At 40.6% G+C, this 23,565-nt stretch overlaps 1 protein-coding gene across 1 annotated transcript in view; it reads left to right on the top strand.

Moving 5' to 3' along the window:
- Positions 1-23,565, top strand: part of LOC307255394 (neural-cadherin-like) — a gene marked incomplete at both ends in the record, with an annotated part of 245,454 nt that overhangs the window by 174,764 nt on the left and 47,125 nt on the right. The window contains 2 exons of the mRNA XM_080034077.1: positions 5,826-6,103; positions 15,268-15,482. Coding sequence (XP_079890203.1) covers positions 5,826-6,103; positions 15,268-15,482 — 493 coding nt within the window. The remainder of the gene's footprint in view (positions 1-5,825; positions 6,104-15,267; positions 15,483-23,565) is intronic.

Genomic DNA, 23,565 nt, shown 5'->3' with positions numbered 1-23,565 from the left:
ACTATACAGCAGGGCTATTCAATTAGTTTTGAATGGGGGCCGGTTGGTGGAAATGATCCAAAATGAGGGGCCAGAAAAAAATGCCTAAAATTGATGAGCATCACATCAATAGCTACACATACTATAAAACACTACAACGACATAGGAGTGCATATATTGTCTTTATTTTATCAAATAGAGTTCACCAGCTTATCAAAAAAAAATCCCTATTTGATTAACATAGGTTGCCTGTTGTTTAAGTGTTTAACAATCTTATCAGTTCAGGAAAACACAATAGGTTAACTCTTCAACAGTTTATCAAAATACATAGAAATAAATGTACTCTAAGTGCAACAGCTTATCAAAATACAGGTAGGCCTAGGTTTACTAAGAGTGCAACAGCTTATCAAAAAACATATAAATAAATGTAGGCTACTCTAAGTGCAACACCTTACAGTGGTTCCCCCCAAAAATGTGTTTGTCAAGGGGTCACTGTCCAGGGTCATGGGAGGCGCGGCGCAATGAGCCGCGGCAAACATTTTGGCTGTATTTTGCTCAAAGATGCCAATGCACAGTACAGAAATAAACAACTGCTTATTTGAATACAAAAAACTACAGACACTGACTTTACAGTTGTGCAATTTTGTTTGCTATGTGAAGGTACAAATTTTGTGCAAACATGCAAAGTTCTACTGGTGCAATATTATGCAGACACACTAAATACAAATAATGGACCATACACTTACAATGCGGTACAATCGCGCCTGCAAAGCTGCATACACAGAGCAGCTGATAGAGAAAAGCTTGGAGACACATGTGCACATTTATTTACTGCAGATTGCGGCCTTTCGTGCAGTTATGACCATGTAAAAGCACACATCACACGTGCTAGTACATTGATTGTGCACCACTAAAAAAAAAAAAAAATTATTTTTAATTTTTTTTTGGGACGGTCGGTAGTCAAGGCGGGGGCCAGTAAATATTCTTTCGCGGGCCGCACCTGGCCCGCGGGCCGCCTATTGAATAGCCCTGCTATACAGTATATTTCACATGCAGCAGTGACCCAAAACTGGCACAGTTATCTGAGGCTCAACAAACCATATGTCATTCGAGTAGATCTAAGGGGAACCAACAAACTGATTGTTTGCCCCACAGCTTTAATGGATTGGATAAACTCTGGTGTGGGCAGAAGTGTTCATATGAAGCACTGAGTCTGAATGATCTCCCTCTGGGTAATAAAGCCCTCTGAACCAGAAAGTAGCTGTTTTCGCTCCACCATATTTTGGTAGAGCCATTTACACCTGTCCAAATTAACTTCTTCTGCATAGTAGCTTTTATCAACTTTGTGTGTAATTGTTGATGAGAAATAGATGAATGCATGTCTCCAACATAACTTGAAATCATGTCAAAACTACAAAGTACATCCTCTGCCGCTTACTAAGTGAAGCCACGCTGTGTAAAGTGGTACCGGGTGTCGGGTATCCAAGTGTCTTAACAAGTATATGTACTAGTACATTCCCACAGTATCAGACCGATATCGGAATCGCTGCATCGGTGCAGTCGTACAGTATGAAGTCTATGTATCTTTTAACAGTGTGTCGTGTGGTCCCTTGCTGACCATGGGATGAGCGGGATAAATGATACTTGTTGTAAGTTTGCCGTTTGTAAGGTGCTTTGCGTCAGGTTGTTATTTGCTACTTACAGTGAACTTGAATTTAACCAAACTAGCTTTATAAACATTTGTTGATGAAAACATATTTCAGTTTACATATGGTATGGATCTGTAGACATGGTACCAAAGAGTTTCTGATGTAAATAATCTTTATTTTATGGCAGATTCATGTGCCATTTTTGTCTCCCAGAAGACCATCTCATAAAGCCACAGACACAGCCTGTTTTAGTGTCAGTGATTATACTGGTCCCCGCAGATAATCCTCAACCTAGAAGAAGCACACACACAACCTGTTATAAGGGACACAGGGAATGGGGCTTGGCTAAGACCAGTGTCCTGGACATTTGATTATTGGCCAACCCAGGGAGAAAATGGTAAATTATAGTTTCATTGTTCATGAGTGTGGAACATCCTTTTAAATCCAACCCAATTGACTAGCCTAAATGAACAGTGTGGATTATGCCTGTAATACTTTGGCTGCTGCAGTCAGAAGAAGATAAAAGCAGAAAAAGAAAATCCAACTGAACTGTGCTCTTTCAAATGGCAAGGGGAACATGACACAGATGACCCTATATTTAGTCATACATTTAATTCATCATTACAGAGGAGAGAGTCGGTAAAACACAATGTTTCACTTCATCACACAGTGATGCTCCCTGGCCACTGGCTTCAGTCAGACCTCATCTCACGATTTAAAAGTCTGAATGGAAGTAGAAGACTGTGTGTGTGTGTGTGTGTGTGTGTGTGTGTGTGTGTGTGTGTGTGTGTGTGTGTGTGTGTGTGTGTGTGTGTGTGTGTGTGTGTGTGTGTGTGTGTGTGTGTGTGTGTGTGTGTGTGTGTGTGTGTGTGTGTGTGTGTGTGTGTGTGTGTGTGTGTGTGTGTGTGTGTGTGAGAGAGAGAGAGAAAGAGAGAGTGTGAACCATATAAAGTGGAATTGTATGTATACGTATTTTCTTATTTGGGATCAATCGCAGAATTTCCAAAGTTAATCGCGATTGCGATAACACGTTAACGCTGACAGACACTTTTTCTTATGTTTGTGTCATGTGTCCAATTATCAAAGAAGACAAAAGGGGAAAAACATGCAGAGTAGAGTATCAAACAAATGAATAATTTTTTTTAGGATGAGAAAAGTGTTCCACAGAGAGAAGCAGAGAGGCAGAGGAGGATGTGTAAGCGGAGGGGTAGCCCAGGCTTTCAGGTGTGATTTGTGGGGAGAGCGCCAAGCATTTCATCTGAATTCAGCCAGCTCCACCAGAGACATTGATCAGAATGAGATGTGAAGTGTGGCAATGGAGGGGATGAACCAGAGTTGGAGGGTTAGGGAGGCAGAAGATGGAGCAGCCCTTATTATAAGTGTTTTAAATTCTCCAGTAATGCCTTAGAAGATTATTATTAGAAGTAGGATAGTTAAAGAGAGGAACAAATTCTTTATTCCCTATGCTGCTCTCTTTCTCTCCGCTCTACACCTAATAGTGGAAGTTATCCCTCCAGTGCAGCACACCCCACTCCACTTTACTATTACATCATTGGTTTTAGACTTTAAAACACAATCATTGGTATAGTTGTTGGATAGCCTACCAAGTTCCATCCTGTCATTATTTAAATGAGGCCTCGAAGTGCATTGGAATAATAGTTAATGGGACAATGCCTCTCTCTCGACACCTACATTTGACTTGAGTTTTTGGCTTAATTCAATTATATTCCATTTAGGTTATGTCCTCACATTGTGGTATAATTGGCAGAATATGTTCATGTGAATAATTTTACCCAAAATACTTACCTTATTTTCCGCACTATAAGGCGCACCTTCAATGAATGGCCTATTTTAGAAATGTTTTCATATGTAGGGCGCACCGGATTATAAGGTGCATAGAATAGAAGCTACTGCAGTCAAACGTTTGACTGGGGTTGCGTTGTGCATCCAGATGGAGCTGTGCTAAAGGGAATGTCACGAAACAGCCCGAGGGGATAGCAGCCGAACTGCCCCGCTAGCTCGGCTGCTAACCCCGTGAGCCTGTCAAATGCTGCCTGGGTAATGCCGGCTCGACTGCTCTGTCAGCGGGGATATATATGATCCTCTGCCCATAGTGCAAACACAGGTCACCGACAGGTCTGTTACCGATGGGTTTCAGTGTCCGAAATGAACTTTGATTATCACACAAGCGAGAAAAGCCTGGTGCGGTCGAAGCGTAGCGGGGCTAGGAACTAGAAAGCCTTTAGTGTTTCTGCTTCAAAATAAAAGTTTACTGACTACGGTAGCCGTAATGCTGCAAGCGGTGCAGCTTTGTAGTTTACCAGTCGTACTGAAACATTTTATTATTATTAAATAGTTTTTATTGTTTTTTCATACTGAAACATTTTGACAGAGCGCCTTGAGCGCCGTGTACAACCAGTATGGATCAACCAATTAACCAATTGATTCATATATAAAGCGCTCCGGATTATAAGGCGCACCGTCGTACAATCTGGCTTTTAAGTGTGCCTTATAGTGTGGAAAATACTGTAGTCACACAATTTTGAATTAGTTTTCCAGTCAAGCAATGTGTCACTGACCCTACATCATTATTAAACACAACCTTTGCAGGAACTATGTGTATTTTCAGCACATAAACTAGGGTCTTAACTGTAGTTTCTTACCCAGGAAAAGATCCTGCTCGGGGTGTAGGGCTTTTCAAAGGTTCAGTGCAGATACGTGCAGTGCAGATACTTTTACTGCTTCTCAATAGGTCATAGGCCTGATATGCATAACCTCCCAGGGACTTCAGACCCCGGTGGAAACACACACAGCCATGAAGTCGTATCATTGTATCCCATCATTGTTATTGTAAGTGGACTGGAGACACATATTTATACCATGTTTGGTCTCGTTTGCAGGACACCCATTCTACATTAAGGACATTGTTAGGACATCCTTCAACATCAACAGTGGCTGTAATCACGTTTCATTCTTGCTAAATTGTTTTGCAAACCACTCTCTATAGAGGGCAAAACATTGAAGTCATCATGGGAAACCAATGACGTGTATGTTAAGGCAAATCATTTTACATGGAAAACAACCACTACTGATATTGACAAATGTGCAGTGTGTAAAACTCATCTGGCTCAATATTGGTTATTAAATCATAAAATGAACCCATGTCAAAGTCACAGAAACGGGGAGAGAAAATCGAATAGATGTGTATTGCATGTTTAGTTACCAATCAGTCCAGAACACTGAACAGTGACCTCTTTTTCCGGTTCAACAGGTTTTACAATGAGCATGTTTGCATTTGTTTGTGTGTACAGTATATGTCCATGTGAGTGCCTCCTGTTCATTAGTGCATGCATGTGTGTGTAAATTAATTGGAAATCTGCAGTACTTGACCAGTGTCCCGTCTACCAGGCAAGGCCAGTGAATCCAAATGCACACGCACACACACACACACACACATACACAGACACACACACACGCATGCACACACACACACACACACACACACACACACACACACACACACACACACACACACACACACACACACACACCACTTAACAGAACATATTACATTTTCATTTCATTTTCCCTTCCAGCGCCTTATCAAACTACTGAACCTAGAAAGATAGTTTCCTTTCTGCCTCATCACCATTTTGCCCACTTTTCCTTGACCTCAACTGCCTACTGTACTGTAATACATTTAAACATTGGATGCACTTTTCACATCCACATTGTGTTGTTAATCGGTGTGTTGGTGTGTAAACCAGATAAGTCAGGCATTATTAGGTACGCATGAGTTTACAGTAACAGTTACACCTGCCATTATAGGACACTAGGCGTTCCTGTTTAAGTATGTGTTTGATTGCATATCACTATGGCTGTTTCTTTTTCAAATGTACTCAGTTTAATTAAATGGTAATCTAATTCAATAAACTACACATTTGCGTAGATAAACAAATATCACAATGAATTGATTCGCTAAAAAACTACATTAAGTCTTGCTTTACATTTGTGACGGTGTCATTGTTTGTGACTGGGAGGCTTGTGGGGGATCATTTCACACTTGCAGCTCCTACTGGTATGTTGAAGTTATTTGAAAAGCACTACAACTCTCCTGGCTTGGCCTGCATTTCACCAGCATCAAGTCGATTCTTAAGCCAATGTCTCTTTTCTTCTTCCCTGTCTTTCTCCATCCAGCTCCAGTCATTCCTGCAGGTCAGCGTCTTCCAAATCAGGGTAGACGAGTGTCCTGGTTCGGAGTGTGCAGGGGCGAGTGGCTGCACCAATGATTTGAACGTGCGGGACACACCCACAGTGGTGGATTGTGGGACAATGAGTCTTGTGTCCGTGACAGTGGAATCCACAGCGGTGTGCTCCTGTCCAGGGAGAGAGCTATCCCACCAGCCCTGCACCGCATATCCCACGAACCCCTGCTTCAATGGTGGCGTGTGCGTGGACACTCAGCATGGCTACAGGTGAGTTGAAATTACCACCATACAAGCAAGCCATTGCTCTTTCTAAAAACCAAGTATTTTGGAAATGACTCATATAATCCAGTTATATTACAATGCCTACTAATTACAAAGGCTTGATACCTTCACGGTCTGTAAGAATTAAGGTTTATTTTTCTCCGGTTTTCACGCAAAAGTTGTTTATGGAACAAATAACGTAGAGCTTTCACAAGATCTAAGCAGAAATAGCTAAAATGTAGAAATATAAATACATAAATGTAATGATGCAATGTTCTGATATGGGTTGCATTTAACTATGGTTGTGCCGCTGTGTTTTGATTTGACTGAAAAATGATTTTGACATATGGATATGTGCAAACACACCCACTGTGTATTAAGTGTATTTCCCACCGCAGACCAAGTCCCTTGATCAGTCTGACATTGACTTCATCAAAGTGTTCTACAGAAAAATGAACTATGACATGCACTATTTCATTCTTTCATTTCATTTTCTTTAAGACATCATTGGCATAAATGACTCAAGCATTTATTTCTCAGAAAATCCCAAAATGTAATAGTGGTATAGGAGGCCTGCAGAGTGAGAGAGTGAGAGAGAGAGATAGAGAGAGAAAGAGAGAGAGATAGAGAGAAAAAGAGAAAGAGAGAGAGAGAGAGAGAGAGAGAGAGAGAGAGAGAGAGAGAGAGCTGCGACAGTGTGAGTAATGGGCTGCTGAACGAAAAATCACAGAGAGTTCAAAGGATCATTTGGGACCTGATTGTACACTAGAATGGCTATCTGTGGTTACATGTGTGTTTCCCACTGTGTGTGTGTGGGTCTGGCTGTGTGTGGGTGTTCAAAGAGTTAGGGTCAAGCCATGTTATGAACGCATTTAACACTTCAGACTATTTCTCTTTTTCCTTTGAATGGAGTGTCTCGCTCTGACTGGCTTTGTTCTTTCTCGTTGCCTTGCTTTCGAGGTTCAAATTTGGGATAGTTATTTTAACCCTTGTCTTTCTACTCCTGCTTGTGTTGCAGTGTCTATTTGAGCTGCTCCCTTAGCCTTACAGTTAAAGCCTCATGAGGTGGGTATGGAATCCCACTTCTGAAAAGGTGTGTGGGTGGTCCATACACAGATTATAGTAGACCATGACTACCGACCGACCGAAAAAAAAAAAGAGAATTTTCCTTTTTACATTTCGTATTTATAGTGCTGCACAATGTACTTGCAAGCACAATGTGTGCTTGTGCATGGTCATAAGTGTGCGAAAGGCCACAATTTGCAGTAAATAAATGTGCACATGTGTCTCAAAGCGTTTCTCTATCAGCTGCTCTGTGTGTGTGTGTGTGTGTGTGCGACTGTGTTGTAGAGAAAGGCAAAATGTTATGTTAATGTTAAAGCTGTGTTTAGTCAAGAGGGATCTCTCGCAGGATGTTGCTGATGGTAATGTGAAGGGAATAAACACAGCAAAACAAACAACAGTGCCACTAAAGGAAACTTTTATTTAACACTATGCAAGTAGCAAATGTTCTAATTATCCCATTACTGTTGAGCTCTTAATCTGCACTCCCAGGTCTTTTCACACTTAGTTTGCTTATTAACAGTGCATGGGATGTTGTTTCTCACTGGTGTGTTGCAACGGTGCAGGAATTAATTAAAATGTGGTTGAAATTAGTATTTTTATTAATGCTAAAGGAATTCTTCATTTTACCAGATGGAGCAGCTGGAAATGCATCTTCATCTAGTGGAGGAAGTTTAAATGTTGTGAGCCTGTTGGCAGCGTCAGCTACAGTACTTGTAGTTAAACCAAGGATGTATGCAGCAGTATATATTTACACTTTGTTGCGTACACTTCTTTATTTTGCTTGTTTTATTAAGTGGGAACACTGCTTATGAAGCACATTGTGAATGACTGCATTCAGTAACCATGTTCTCTTATTATAACATAGCCTCCGCTGCTAAGTCAGATGAACCAGACATAACTCAAATAAGAAGCCCATAGCCTTTAAATGTCTTACTATTTAACGCACAATACAGTTTGTCATAGAAGCTGCTTTTATACTTTGTCATCTCAGGGCAGTGCGTCATTTTTAACTTGTGTTTTTGTTAGGCTAACAGACAGTTGAGCATATAGGCTTCACTCAGTGGTCTTTTTTATCGTTCCTTTTGCACTGTGGGCCAGTGATAGACGCCATTTTGATTCTGATTCCATCCAATCTGATGCTGAATCTTAAGCTCAAGCTATTTTGCAAAGAAGAGTGGGCAAAAATATCAGTCTCTAGATGTTCAAAGCTTTTATAGACATACCCCAAAAGACTTGCATCTGTAATTTCAGCGATAGGTGGTTCTACAAAGTATTGACTCAGGGGGGGCTGAATACTTTTGCATGCCACACTTTTCAGTTTTTTATTTATAAAAATGTCATCCCACAATTATGCGCCACTTTGTGTTGGTCTATCACACAACATCCCAATAAAATAACTTAACGTGTGGGGTTGCAGCGTGACAAAGTGTGGAAAAGTTCAAGGGGTATGAATACTTTTGCAAGCCACTGTAGTTCATTCAGTCTCTTCACACACATATCTGTTAAGTTTTCTTGCTGTGTCTTGTAGAATAAGTTAATTTTCCCCTTCAGCTTCATTTAATTAGAAGCAGCGAGTGAAAAGGGATTTGAATGTGGCTGGCTGGAGCAGCTTGTAATGTGGCTCACCACTGGACCGGAGCAGGATGACTGGCTGGATCCATGTTGGGTGTAATCCCTGGATTACGTACATGCACGCAAACACACGCACATCCATGCAAATTCACAATAATTAAGAGATGTGGCCACTTTTCATTTTCCCCATTTATCCAATTTGCAAACAGTGCTGTGTTGATTTGTTTAACCTAGTTCACAGTCCTTATGTTTATGACTGTCTGTGGACCATTTTAAAACTTTAATTATAGCAGCGAACTTCGCCTCAGGCTCCATAAATATGGTTAATGGAAACGGCCGGGACCAGACAGAACACTTGCGTGCTATGGTTGGGTCTGGCTAGATTGTGTTGGGCCCGATCTAAGCTCAAGGGTCAATGAGGCAAAGGTTTTTTATGAGAACAAACTTTCACAATCCATTGTCATCACACACATGTAGGGTAAGATTTAGTGAGTGGAATTAATCCAGATGATCCCATACAGGGCACGGGGACACTGACTGGATAAGGTAAACAAATGATGTGAATAATGCGCTTTGGCCTTCATCTCAACCAGAATGAACACCTATTAGGAAATGAAAGAATTAAGTGTTTGACAGTGCGGTCAAGATTAAATACTTTATCACCATTTTAGCATAGTCAATAGGAATGAGGTCTATTAAACTCCTACAATTCAAAAATTGTGTGGCCATCTTAAAACTTAAACAGAAATAATGTTAATACATATTTTAAACAATGGAGATGTTCCAAATTTCTACAACCAGCTGATGTGTGTACCAGTGTAATGCTGCCTTTGCATTAGTGGTGCAACGGATCAGGGTTAGGCACGCACATGACACACGGATTGGGTGAATATGCAAAAAAGCTAAATTATAAAATTCTCTATCTGTCTACCTATTTTTCTCTCTCCACTGCACACCCAGTCACTACTGTCCATGCTTAAAGGAAGCAGATTAGTATCTACATTTGCACTTTATTTAGATTTTAAATATTTGAAGATGTTATTTAAAATAGCCTTTGTGGACACAGGCAATTTTGTAATTAACTGTTGATGTTTAAAATACAACCTCAATTCTGTAAAATGTGAATAAAACAGAATGTGATAATTAACTTATCCTTTTCTACATGTATTCAATAAATAACAGTACAATACATCATATAATACATCACATTTATTTGTTTGAACTGATATACTTTATTATTTCTTGTAAATATACACTTATTTCAAATTAAACAATTGCAACATGTTTCAAAAAAGTTGGGACGGGGGCATGTTTACCACTGATTTACATCGCCCTTTCTTTGAACAACACTGATTAAGCATTTGGGAACTGAGGACATTAATTGTTGACAAATTATCTCCCATTGCTTGAAATACATCTGCAGGGGGTGCCTTTAGCTCAGTTGGTAAGGCGTCCCCCTCCCGGGCCGGGCCCAGCAGCAGACCCGGGTTCGATTCCCACACCCGCGGTCGTACTCTGCATGTCACTCCCCTCTCTGCCCCATTTCACCTCTGTCTCTCTGCACTATCAATAAAGCATAAAAATGCCCAAAAAATATCTTTAAAAAAAAAAGAAATACATCTGCAGATGCTCAACATTCCGGGGTCTCCATTGTGATATTTTGTGCTTCATATCGCACCACATTTTGTTTACGATGGGAGACGGGTATGGACTGCAGACAGGCCAGTCTAGTACATTCTGTTTTATTCACATTTCACACATTTTACACACTTTATGACAAAGGTTATTGAAAGCAAAGTCATATTTGTCTGGTTATCTTATTATTATATCCCTATTTTGTTGTTGTTGATCCAAAAATTATCTGATAGGTGACTCAAAAACCGTGACATGATCCGAAACATAAGTGTTGTGATCCGTTACACCCGTACTTTGCATTGTCTTAGGGCGTACTCACACTAGGGCCGCTGTTCCGTGCCCGAGCTCATTTGCATACTAAAGTCTAGAACGTTTGGCTAGTGTGACCACGCCATCCGTATTCCAGCACGGAACACCCCCTTGGCCACGTCACACTTGGGAGAGGTGTGCCAGAGAGAACGGCACAGATGCTAATGAGATGACACGCGCACACGCACGGATACGCAACCTGAGCTGGATGACGTAAACAATGGCGGCAAGAGGTTCACAAGTGGGTTCCGGTGCGATTGCGAAGTGGAGAGTTTGCTAGAAATCTGGGCCGGCGACAGTATTCAGTCGCAGCTGGATAAGACCCACAAAAATTCGGAGGTGTTTGGGGCAATCCGGGACTACTGTTGTTCTCCATTGTTGTTCTACTAATTCCAGCAGCGAGTACGCTTGGTGATGACATATGTATCGTATTACGACGTGATGACGTATGATGGAGCAATCGTGCCCGGGCCACAGCCATTAGGAGCAGTGTGACCACGGGCCAGCGGGGGAGTGGGGAGGGGGGGGGGGGGATCTTCCTGTAGCACGGAACAAGTAAACTTGCCTAGTGTGAGTGCGCCCTTAGAGACAGGAAACCGCACATTACTGATTGTGGGGTAAAGGGCATGAATGGCACCTGTGTAAGTGCTTTCCCAGAAGCACTTGACTGTCCTGGCTGTAATACTTTTAAATTAAGTGTTGGAAGTTAATAGGGGTGGTTTCAAAGATGTTTAGCAGAGTCCTGAAGAATACTCTGATTGTTTTTCTGTAGTCTAATGGTGGGTATTTCAGGAGGTATGGACGCTTCTGACCTATGATTTGTGAAATAGCCTGTACTATTTTTCCAGGAGTTTAGCTCCCTTGTGCCGATGTGTTTCACTACTCGGTCATTTCAAAGATGAGGAGGCTTTTCATCCAAGGCAACATCATGCCTTCAGGTGATTTGGAAAAAGCAGCTTTTCAGCTGTCTTCAAAATAATCCTTAGCTGCACTTTAGTCAGCACTGCTGTAGCGGTTGGCTTTTCACTTTACTGTAGAGGAGATTGTTAACACACAATCATTTCTAGTGCTCCTCCTGTGGAATTCTCAACCTTTTACCTCTTCCAACCATTTATAACTAAAGTTAGATGGCCACTATGTCTCCTAAATAATTGCACTAGTGTGGAAATACGTCCTCAACTGGATGCAGAATTATTCCTTATATCGTGGAGACTTTTCATCTCATGAAACAGAACTGAGATTTTACTTTGCAGTAAAAGGTATTACATTCATGAATCACAAATCAAATGCGAATCAGAAAGAGATTATGGCCCAAGATTGAAGGAAGAACATGCAGATAATGGAGGCACTGGGATTAATAATGAGATTAGGGGAGTGAAAGGGGTTGTGGGTGGGATTACAGGAACAGGGAGTGAGCAGTACAAAGCTGCTTTAAGAGGATTTGAGGGTTTAGCCATTGTGATTTAAGCTATGTCTCAGATTGTCTTGTTCTCAGAAGAATTTGGATGATGTTGCCAAAACAGAAATGTGGGCATGTATGTTTTCGTATTTTTTTTCCGATCCACATAAATGACAACAGATACCACTTTCTTTTCAAACAAGTACAAGTACTCAAATGTGGGTACGTCAATACCGATACAGAGTATTTAATAATGCCATTAAAGTTTTGTAATTACTTTGATAATGTATTTTATTTTCACATCATTGAGAATTTCATACTATAGGCTATACATTTCATTACTGGCATTTTAACAACATTATAAGTTTCACAATTCACAGTTTAACACATTCAGTGAATTTTAGTAACAACATGCAACTTTAGCAGAACAACTTAATCTAGAAAATTCCGCTCAGAAATAAGGTGGAAACATCGGCAATACTTCTCTGAGCCAAAAGCCCCTGGTTAACAGTCAGCTGGAGGGTGTGTGAGACACAAGGCAGGCTCGGGAGTCCAGCATCCCTCATGGCTTTAATCATATTTTAAGCAGTATCCCGGAGCACAACATGAACAGAACTTTTGGGGATGCCCCACATCTGAAGCATGTCTTCAAATGCACCTGGGATGGCTTGGCCAGTGTGCAAACCCCAGAACTGCATGCACCCCTCCGCGGGTAAATCATCATCAATCCATTGCACAGCTAATGGATTGACAGTAAAGTTTATGAAAGTAGGGCTGACACTGCTGGTCCAAATCTCCGTTGTCGGCTGAAGGTCGAAACGTCCTGCAACAAGCTGCTGATGTGCTTTTTAACATCCTCGTGCAGCTTCGGTAACACAGTGTTTGTGATGTGGTGAAGGCTGGGAATATCATATCTGGGTACCAGCACACTGACAAGATGTTGAAATCCTACATGATCAACTAATGACAATCCACAAGTGACATGTGCACAGTTTGTACAGATACCTGATACTGGTATCTGTATCGGTGCATCCCTAGTACTAAGCCTCTGAGAATATTCCCTTCCTCATGCCAACTTTTTAGATATGCAGTAGTAGAATAAACCAAAACATAAAAAGGTTAGAAGTTAGAAACTAAATTATTATAATTTTATTTTTATTTATTTTTGGTCTATGTAGATGAGTAGTACCTTTTTCGTCCTCGAATTTAGCAGGGATATGGCAGAATATATAAAGGAGTGTCCATTCTTGACGAGAGCAGAGGCAGCAAAATGATCAAGACATTGAAGGAACACTTGGATGAGAAATGATCTGCCTTCAGAAAGCAAATTAGTATTTGTGCGTGCATTCGGATGCTCATTATTTGTGTGGTTTTGCAGGATCCACAGTGCGATCATGGAGAATATATTGAGAAGCAGTTGAAGTGTGAATAAGATAAACTGATGAAAAACTCATGCATTAGGAGCAGAGAGGAATTACCCTGGAGAAATACCATGTTTCTCTGAGCTGTGACTTTGTGTTTATAGTCGGGGTTGGAGACTGAGTGTGCAATTTGTTTGTTTCCTAATTGCTAACAACAGGTGGATCTTCTTTCTGCCAAAAGAATGCAGGGTTTTCTTATCCTATTCATTTGAATTTATATTACGTTAAGAATCACATAAATAAGAGACAATTGGAGATCAAATTCACCTCGACACAGGATTATCTGGGTAAGGCCTGCTGCTTCGTTGTGGAATTTCTCCATTTTGGATTGTGGACGGCATGGTTGGATATGTCCTATGTAGTCGAGAAAATTGTTCAGGCATCTTAAACATGTCCCCACCATTAACCATCAGGTGTTGTGTGAACAGCAAGACTTTCTTTATAGATTTGTTATATGCTCTTCACTGTGCTCCATTCAGTCCTCTTCAATATCTCTTTAATAACGCCTATGAAAGGTGCATTGTTATATCATACAGTGTCATATCCTGTTGATAATAATTTGTTGGTTAGTAACATTGATTATTGATGTACTGCAGTGCAGTTTCAAGGAGATCACAAGGACTTCTGCTTCTTCAATAACATTGTTTTGATGAATGTTATATGAATAAAATAAAAATCTACTCCATTTGAGGGTGCTGTCGGTAAATGCGACTCCTTTTTTCCCCCGTCAAATGCATTTTCCAAAAGCATTTGACGAACAAAAATCTTTGAAAAACCCCTTAAAATCCCCCAAATTATATATGCTGTATAATATAATAATTTGTTTAAGCCTGGACACACAGTTTGCAAAGGTTAATTGTGGTTTTATTTTCACTGTGATATATGTGGGTGAGATTGACATATACACATTTGAGAATTGATACACTTTATCTATCAAGAATAATTCACATTGTCACAATCATTTCATGAGAAGGGGTCAACAAAATGTTACTCCAACTTTGTGGGCGACCGTGTATACTAAGCCCAACGATTAGTTAATGTATGTACCCTCATTGTAAAGTGTTACACCTTTTGTTGTAGTGTTGTTCAAATGGAAATAGCCCACTTCCTCTTGTTGTTAGTCTAAAATCGATGTATGATCAAACATACACTATAGAGCTAAAATCTTAAACCCGTTTTCTTTCTCCACAAATGCGATGAACATATTAAATGAATGTGCCACATGATACATTTACATTCTAGGAAAGAGAACAAGTGCTAGAACAAGTGGGGAAGGATTGGAGGAGAGAAGAATAAGATAAAGGATGTTGTCTTCAGACACCAAAGGTTGACACCTTGTTGAAGAGAGGAGGTGAGATGTTCCGTTTTGACAGGAAGCGATAGGAGAGATGTGTAGAAATACAGAGAGAGGAGTTTCTTAGTGATGTTGTGACTATTTCTCTGGTTTTGCCTCTAATTAGAACATATGCATCAGTGGAACAGACGGAGTGAGAGAGAGAGAGAGAGAGAGAGATGGCTTAAGGGAAAAAAGTGTCTGGCAGGAGAAAACAACTAGACTTAGAGAGTGCAGAGAAAATAAATTGTTGAAAGACCAAAATGCAGTGAGTGGTTCAAAAGAGAGGAGAGGAGAGGAGATTGTAATCGGAATAAAGTTTCCGGCTCTACAATTTCCGTAACTCCAAAAGTCACCAAAATGTCAATGGATGGCACAAAAGGAAAATCTCTGTAATTCATGTACTTTTGTCTCTTGATGTCTTCCTCTCCCCAAGGTGCCAATGCCCGGCTCAGTTCGAGGGACCAGAGTGCCAGCAGAACCAGCACAGTTTCCATAGCAACGGCTATGCCTGGTTCCCTCCCATGATGCCTTGTTTTGAGAGCCACGTGTCGCTGGAGTTCATCACGGACGTGGCCGACGGACTGCTGCTATACAGCGGACCCTTAGCCCAGCTGCAGGCCTGGGACCAAGAGGACTTCATGGCCATAGGTAGGAGACATCTCCAGGGTTAATAACATGTCCTCCCCCAGCTCTGATGCAACAGTCTTCCCTGTGTGAGGTGCATCTATACCTGAGATGAGGGAATTACATTTCATTTGTATTTAAGGCGTGACACTGCCAGTGAATAAGGTGACATGTTAAACTAATAGATGTCATCATGAACCTTTGCCAGTTGATTACAGGCTTGATACAAAAAAACATCAGAAATGTTTGAATAAATAGGCCCATGCAAATGCAAATTTTAAGAAGACATGTTATGGAAGCAAATTAAACAAAAATTGTGAAATTGACTAGTGCTTGAAAAAACAAGATTGTTTGCATACTGTGTCTCGCCTTAATTAAATCAACCTTTTAGACCAATAGGGAAATGTCCTCAGAACAGGAAACAAGTGTGAGACCTGAAAACTTTGAGTAAGGACAACATAGAGCGGAGAGATTTAGGATACTTTGTTTCCTAAATGTTTTCTGACATGTGGAACCTGAATAACAATGGTGCATAAATCCCATCCCTCTCTAGGCTTAAGGCAATATTTAGACTACTCTTGTAGGGCAGCAGGGGTTCAGTCCATGTAGACTTGGTTTGGCAACCTGAGGGTCTTTGTTAAAGTCCAGCATGCAACCAGTGATTTGGAGTGTGTACTGATAGCTGGACAGTTCACCTCCTGGGCACTGCTGAGGTGCCCTTGGGCAAGGCACCGAACCCCGAACTGCTCGGAGAGCTCTGATATGGGGCAGCTCCCACACTGTGTGTGTGTGTGTGTGTATGTGTGTTTGTGTGGGTGTGTGTGTATTTTTCTTCTTTTTTAACAAGAAAACATAGAATTTCCCTGCTGTGGGACTATCAAAGGATTCTTCAACACTAGTTTCGTTTTGAAGAATACCTGAAAGAATGATGTGACTTCATGCTTTGTTGCAACATTAAAAAAACAGGCTTTTTGGCTGTTATGCCTGAGGTGTGCATTGACTTAAAAGCAGAGTTGAGGGCCATTATTAGGTAAAAAGAAAACTGAAGGGATTTAGAGTGGAGGATGAAAAAGAATGGGAAATAGAGGAGGTATGGCATCTGCTCTGTAGCAGAATTCAGACAGACGTCTGCACTGATTCCTAATCAGAGGTGCTTGTACCCAGGGGCTAGTTCAGCATTTGGCAGGGGTAATAGAGGCATTTGGAGACGCATCTAATGCATTTAATAAATAAATAATAATAATGATAATACCGGTAATAAGGATTTGACTGACAGTGCAATTGTGTTAGAAAATTATTGTAGCAATACCCACTTTTATATAAGTGGTTCACCACATGTACATGAAGAGTTCATATGCAAAAAACGGATCAAAGCCATTCTTAGTATAAACAAACAGCTTTATTGATACTCCCTTGAGTCCCCACAAAACAACATGATTTAGCATATGCCTAATGAATAGAAATGGAGCTATCGATTATGGCAAAATAACCCCTCGAATATGTTAAAATATACAGATACGGGGAACAAAATGTCTTGTACATCTCTGTATATTTAGTGTTTTAATAGACTGATAGACAAGAGCTTCCTTGTATCTCGGAGTGTGAGAGCACTACTTGTTCCCTTGCATTGGTGCTCCCTCTTGGGAAAAGTGCTGTTGTTCAATCACTGCCAAAGTAATATGTGTGGGAGGTGAGAGCTGCCTGGAGAGCCGGACGTGTTGGTTTTGCAGTGTTAATAATGTATTCAGCTTTGTTTGGTATCAGAGGGTCTGTGGGCATCTGAAATCCAGTCATCTTGTTTGTATTGGATCCTAAAGGGTTAATGTGTTTGTGGAGTTAAGGCTGATTTTTCCGCTGCACAGAGTGTAATTACAGTTGTGCTGTACATATTTAGAGCTCTAATTAACTAGTTTCAAGGTTCATGTACTACTGCATGCAACCAATCCAGCGACAAGCCAAGGAGCTCAATATAACTCCATTAAACTCTATGTTTGAATACATACTTTATGTGTGTGTATTTAGGTTCAAACTGTTGATCGATCTGTGGAGGGGCCTTTTCCAGTATTTGCGGTTGGAAGCTGCTGATATAGTATTTGAGCCACTAATCTCTCTGAGGAATTTGATGATTTGTGTAGTATGTACGTATAATGTCACTTCCACTGTTCTCTCAAGTACAGAGCATACAGCAAACTATCCATGACAGTTTATTATTTGCCCAGAGACCAAGAGACGAACCAGTACTCAAGGTCTAAAAATACAAATTGTCCAAAGTTTTCCTTTGTTTCAAATAATTTTGGGTAATTGTATTGAAAAAAAGAATAATAATAATAATAATAAAGAAAATATTCATATAGTGTGGTTGGCACTCAATTGCACTATTTTGAAAGGACACGTTGCAGCTTCCTGGGCTTAGCGCCGTCCAAGACGATTGTGATTGGTTTATAGAAATGAAAACAGGCCAGCCCAGTTTTCCCCCCTATTCTCAAAACGATATAGCTTGGTTCCAGACCATACTGCTAGCTGTAGTTTGGTCTGGCTGTGCGAGACTCAATGCTTAATGGTTCCTTTAGGCAAAGCAAAGCAAGATTTCCTTTGTTTTTCTGTGTCATCGACCCACAGCAGAGGATGTATTTGCATGGTCACTGAACCGCACAAAGCCATCTGATATACAAATATTATTAAAACACTGTCTAACCAGCCGCACTGTGAGATGAACCTTCATCTTATCTGATAGGAACAACACTGAATGGCCAATATCAGATTATGTTTCTAAAAAAGATAATATTGGCGGAATACACCTCACTAAAAAGGCAAAGCCCAGATAGGATTAAAGCATATTAGATGAGAGAGAGAGAGAGTGTCACATACAGGAGTAAAGTATTGACTGTAGCGTACATGGAAAGTTCAATTGAGACCCATATCAAAATAAAAATAAATGCTATACAAACTGTTAAATTAGTCTTCCATAGGTCTAACTATCTCTTTTTAATCATAGGGCAGACTACGTTACATCCAATTTCCTACCAAATACAGGCCAAAAGTTCACAGACAAAACAGTGAACCGCAATCATCAGCATAACAAGTTAGAACAAAGATAAAGAGCAGGAAGGGTAGAACACAACACAGATGGGATACCACTGTTTATTTTAAGGACCTTAATGCCACTCTGAGTTGCTTTTCCCTGACCACAGTCTGAACTCATCTCCTATCAAACAACAAGAACAACAGCTTTTTGATTAGGTAGAGTTTAGCGGGGCACATGGGGAACATAACATGCTTTTCAACTTCACCTAAGAACACAGTAGCTTCAACCCTCTACTGCTCACGTTGACACTCAAAGACTCCTATTTGATGGATGTGTAATAACCAAAAGAATCAGACAAAGTGTGTGTGTGTGTGTGTGTGTGTGTGTGTGTGTGTGTGTGTGTGTGTGTGTGTGTGTGTCTGTGTGTCACTCCTAAATCAAACATGGCATGAACTGAATGCTGAAAGGTCTTGCCCTGACATGAATGTGTTATAAGTATAAGAGCTGCTCCGGAATTGATAATGTAAAGGGGGAGCGCACCATTCCCTTGGCTTGCATTCAAGCTGAAAAGTGTAGTTTGAAAAGGATATTACAATGTAATGTTCAGAATACAGAGAACAGCAATGAAATATGAATTCATAGGGAACAGATGCAGGAGAAGAGGACAAAAGGAGATGCCTGGTGGTTACAAAGGAGACTGTTTTACAACCTTAAGGTGTACTTGAGAGACCTACAGAAGTTTCATGTTGAGCTTTGTCTGTCGTGGATGTATGCGCATGCGATATAGACTTGTTATTAAGCCTTGTTAAGTGATGTTGCCCATTGAGCCTGATCATAGTCTCACTGCTTCACTCACACACACACGCGCACACACACACACACACACACACACACACACACACACACACACACACACACACACACACACACACACACACACACACACACACACGGACACGCGCACAATACCTTCAGTTCTTGGTGAGATGCTGCTTTGCCAAGCCAGCCCTGCTGTGTAGGCCACAGAAGGTGAAAAGCACTTACACACACAGAAAACATAGCTGTGTACACCTAATGTTTGGCCGCTTGGGTTAAAAGAGATTACATGGTTGTAACACACAACTGCTGTACTTCGTGTGTGTGTGTGTGTGTATGTGTGTGTGTGTGTGTGTGTGTGTGTGTGTGTGTGTGTGTGTGTGTGTGTGTGTGTGTGTGCGCGTGTGCATATAGGGCATAATTATACCTATACTTAAGCTGACGTCTTGTGTTCGAGGTAACATCAGAACATTGAGTGTTTTCTCAAATCCATTTACTTTAACCAGCTTGGCAATGTTTTATTTTTAGATTTTTTATTTCTGAAGCCTTAACATTCCACAGAAGGCTTTTTGAGCTTAGAGCAGCCATCTTGGTTAATAGTTCCTTACAAGTTCAGCTCTTAATACATTTTTCAAGCATGGAGCTCATCCAAATTTCCAGCACAAAACAGCATTTGGGTCAAAGAACAATATCTAGTTTTATTAAACAATACACTACTGGTAAATACGTTGTGAGTAAGAAGTAACCCTTTAAACTAAGACATCATAAAATGTAGGCTTTGACAAAAAAGCTGTTGGGACCAGTGTCAATATTTGGTAAATCAGTTTTCATGATTGCTTGTATTATAACCTAATGCAAATACGCAGGCAGCCATGCCAATGGGCATTCCAAATTACCTGAGCATTATCATTAGTTTAGCCGGGAACTGTTGACCTATCAACTACTTGTACTTTATAATATCTAATCATTTACAGCTAATAACACTGGAACACACTAACACATTCTAATGAATGTTCCTACAGCGAATCATACAGCAGTGTCATTAAATAAATTAACAGTTGTCAGTCTGTTACCAGACGAGGTGATTAAAACTAATTATTTGTCCATTAAAACCTGGCTGCAGAGCTGAAAGGACCCCTTCCATTAAGATGGGGCATGTGTCCAGCTTGTGTCCGGAGGTAGATGTAATATCTCTGGGTATATTTATTGCTCCAAAGTTTCGAGCGAACACTCTTCCTCTCGCTTTCCAATTTGACATTTCATTTTCGACAAGTATGCCACTGTCCTAGCTGCCCCCACCACCTGTCTGACTAGCATTTACTTTGACATTGTCACTACCCTGTGTCAACACCTCTGGATGTGTTTCCCAGTGGTGATCTGATATGTAATATACTCACAGTATGTATGCCTATATTACTGCCAGGTTGAATTATTGTATGGAAGAAAGAAGATAGCATCACCTTCCAGTTGTGTCCCATGTGTCATACATATCATTAGTGGACATTGCAAAAATGACTTTCACAAATGTGTCTTAGGTGTAGTTACAAGTAGGAAACATTTTTCTATTTTCTGACAGTTTGGATACATGTAGAAGTATGTTAGTCTTAAAGGTGAAGTAAGCAATATATTAACATGACATGCCTTTTAATCTCACCTAAGAACACAGAACATATATTTATGTTAATGTGTGTTAAATCGCTCTATATTCATACAATGATCACCTATATAGTGTCCGCCTTTCATAACTCCGATGTAATCGGCAAATACACTTTTCTGGGATCCCACAACTGATATCCACTCAGAAGAGAGAACGCTACAAACCGGCACATCTCACTGCCGTTGCACGCACAGAGCGACAGATGGGTGAATGTGTATGCACCTACAATGGCGGAGCAGGTAAAAATCCTTCCCAATGTCTGTTTTGATGGTTTTTATTATGTTTTATCGCACTTACGGATCTGAGATGATTCTATATAACTCGCTGCTTGAAGACCGCAGTGCATTAATGTGGTGATGTAGGGACGGGCGAGGGGACTGCTAACTGCAGTAACTGACAGGAAGTTAGCTAAAATAACCATCTCGCTTACAGGACCTTTAAGACGTAGGATTAAATATCAATTAAATTAACAGTCATACAAATCACCTCTGATTAAGAAAATAAGCGTATGCTTAATTAAAATTATGGATATAGATGGATTTGGACATACAAACACATGTCTCCAAGCTGAAGAAACTATGTTGTCATGGAGAAAAAATTCTGAAGAAAAACCTCTTGGGGGTAAAACGGCTTGATTTCCTGGAAACTGGTTTTCACAGTAAGGTTGCCAGGCAACCAGGAGACTACAGGAATGCACTGTGCTAGGTCAAGGCATTGTCCTGCATTAAACGTTTACATTAACTAGATATTCATCATTCTGTTCAGTTGCTATCTATCAAAAAGTGTGTTAAAACCATGATGATTGAGCATATGACCCAATGATGAAAGTGCTTGTATTTGCAGCTTTACAGATGAATATGATCCGTGTGTCTGCTGAAGCTTTTCTACACTAACAAACACTGTACATCTCAATAAGCAGAACGAAAGAGTTTATGAACTTAAAAGTCAAAAGGTTTTCAAAACTTAAATATTAGGATTACATACTAGCCTACATGTACCTTTTTATCACCAGTAACTTAAAGTGTTGATTAAAGGTCCCATATTATAAACTTTTCTGTCAATTGTATATGGTCTAAGAAGTCCCTTAAGCTTTTTCTTTTTTAGTTGTTTGCTGAAAAAAACGTTTAGATCATTTATTGTAGCATGCCTCTGTACCCTGATTTTCAGCTGATCTCAGGATGTCCTATTTTGGTGCGTGTCTCTTTAAAAAGAATGAGTTGCTTCTTCCCCCTCACCTGTCAGGAAGCAACCCCACCCTCTGGTCGTGTCCATCTAGCAGCCTGCAGTCAATGCAGTGCTTTTGTACCGTGGTTGTTAACTGCATGAGAATAACTAAAATGTCTAGTAACGCAGGAGCACAGCCATATTTTGAACAGTTTGACATAAACGATCCTTGTCTACATGAAAGACAACTGCTCAGCTTTCCCATGTTGAAACGTTCAGACCTAAACAACACGGCTCTACCATTTATTAGTTCAATGTTACGTTAAACACAAACATGTGGAACCATCGATTGAAGACAATTTTCTAGGCTAATTATTGTTTAGACGGAACTGAAGGTAATTCTGCTTACTGATCACTGAGTGCGCTGCCATGGTTCATAAGCATGTTCATATATTGATATTAAATGGATGATATGTCATTCCTTCATGCTAGAGACAGTTTGATCAATACTCACTATACCACACACAATATAACTGTCTCTCTAACATCACAACTACCTGGCCTGATCAGCGATGCCACAGTTTGACCTCGGCTGTATTAGTGAGATTAATTGTCACGGTAATGATGTGTGTCCAGCGAGATCCTACAATAAATGACAAACATGACTGTAAGCGTTTGACCTGTTCTGTCATGCTTGAGCCAACACACCGGCTATCACACACACACACACACACACACACACACACACACACACACACACACACACACACACACACACACACACACACACACACACACACACACATGCGCACGCACACGCGCGCACACACACACACACACGCGCACACACACACGCCCGTAACCACTGCCGGCCAGAACCTGTCCAATCAATAGTCAAATTAACAAGACAAATTAAATTTGTGTAATTACAACATCCTTGGATAGAGGGGAACATGTAGCCTGCAGGGGGTCAGATAAGTATTGGCAGGGAGCGTGCATGCTTAAACTAAAGGGGAAATAGTCTGTGCACTTGATACATGTAGTTGGATCTTTGTTTGTGTTGCCGCTATCAGAAAGAAGGGGATGAGTTAACATTAGGAATGGAAGGAGAATGTTTCGAACAAGCAACAGCACACAGACTCACAGATTGACTTTGACATTGCATTCTATTTCCATGGAGCTGCTCAGTAGCAGCATCCTCCTTCCAGCTCAGCACTGCAACAGTTTTCAAATAGGAACTGCTGCTGGATGCAGAGATCCAATATGCGTCGGCTACGGGTCTGGCTTGCTATAGCTGACAGATCGTTTATACAAGAGGCTCTCCAGCATTGCACTTGCCGCATCGCCTGCTGATTCGTACACTGTCTGATTTATATGGGAATTAGTATATTATGTGACCGTGTGTGTGTGTGAGAGTGTATGTGTGTAGCTGTGTATCTTGTCAT

Source organism: Ammodytes marinus, assembly GCF_949987685.1.
Source record: "Ammodytes marinus genome assembly, chromosome: 1".
Lineage (NCBI taxonomy): Eukaryota > Metazoa > Chordata > Actinopteri > Uranoscopiformes > Ammodytidae > Ammodytes > Ammodytes marinus.
Note: the sequence above shows the minus strand (reverse complement) of the source record. Positions and strands in the feature narration are given on the sequence as shown.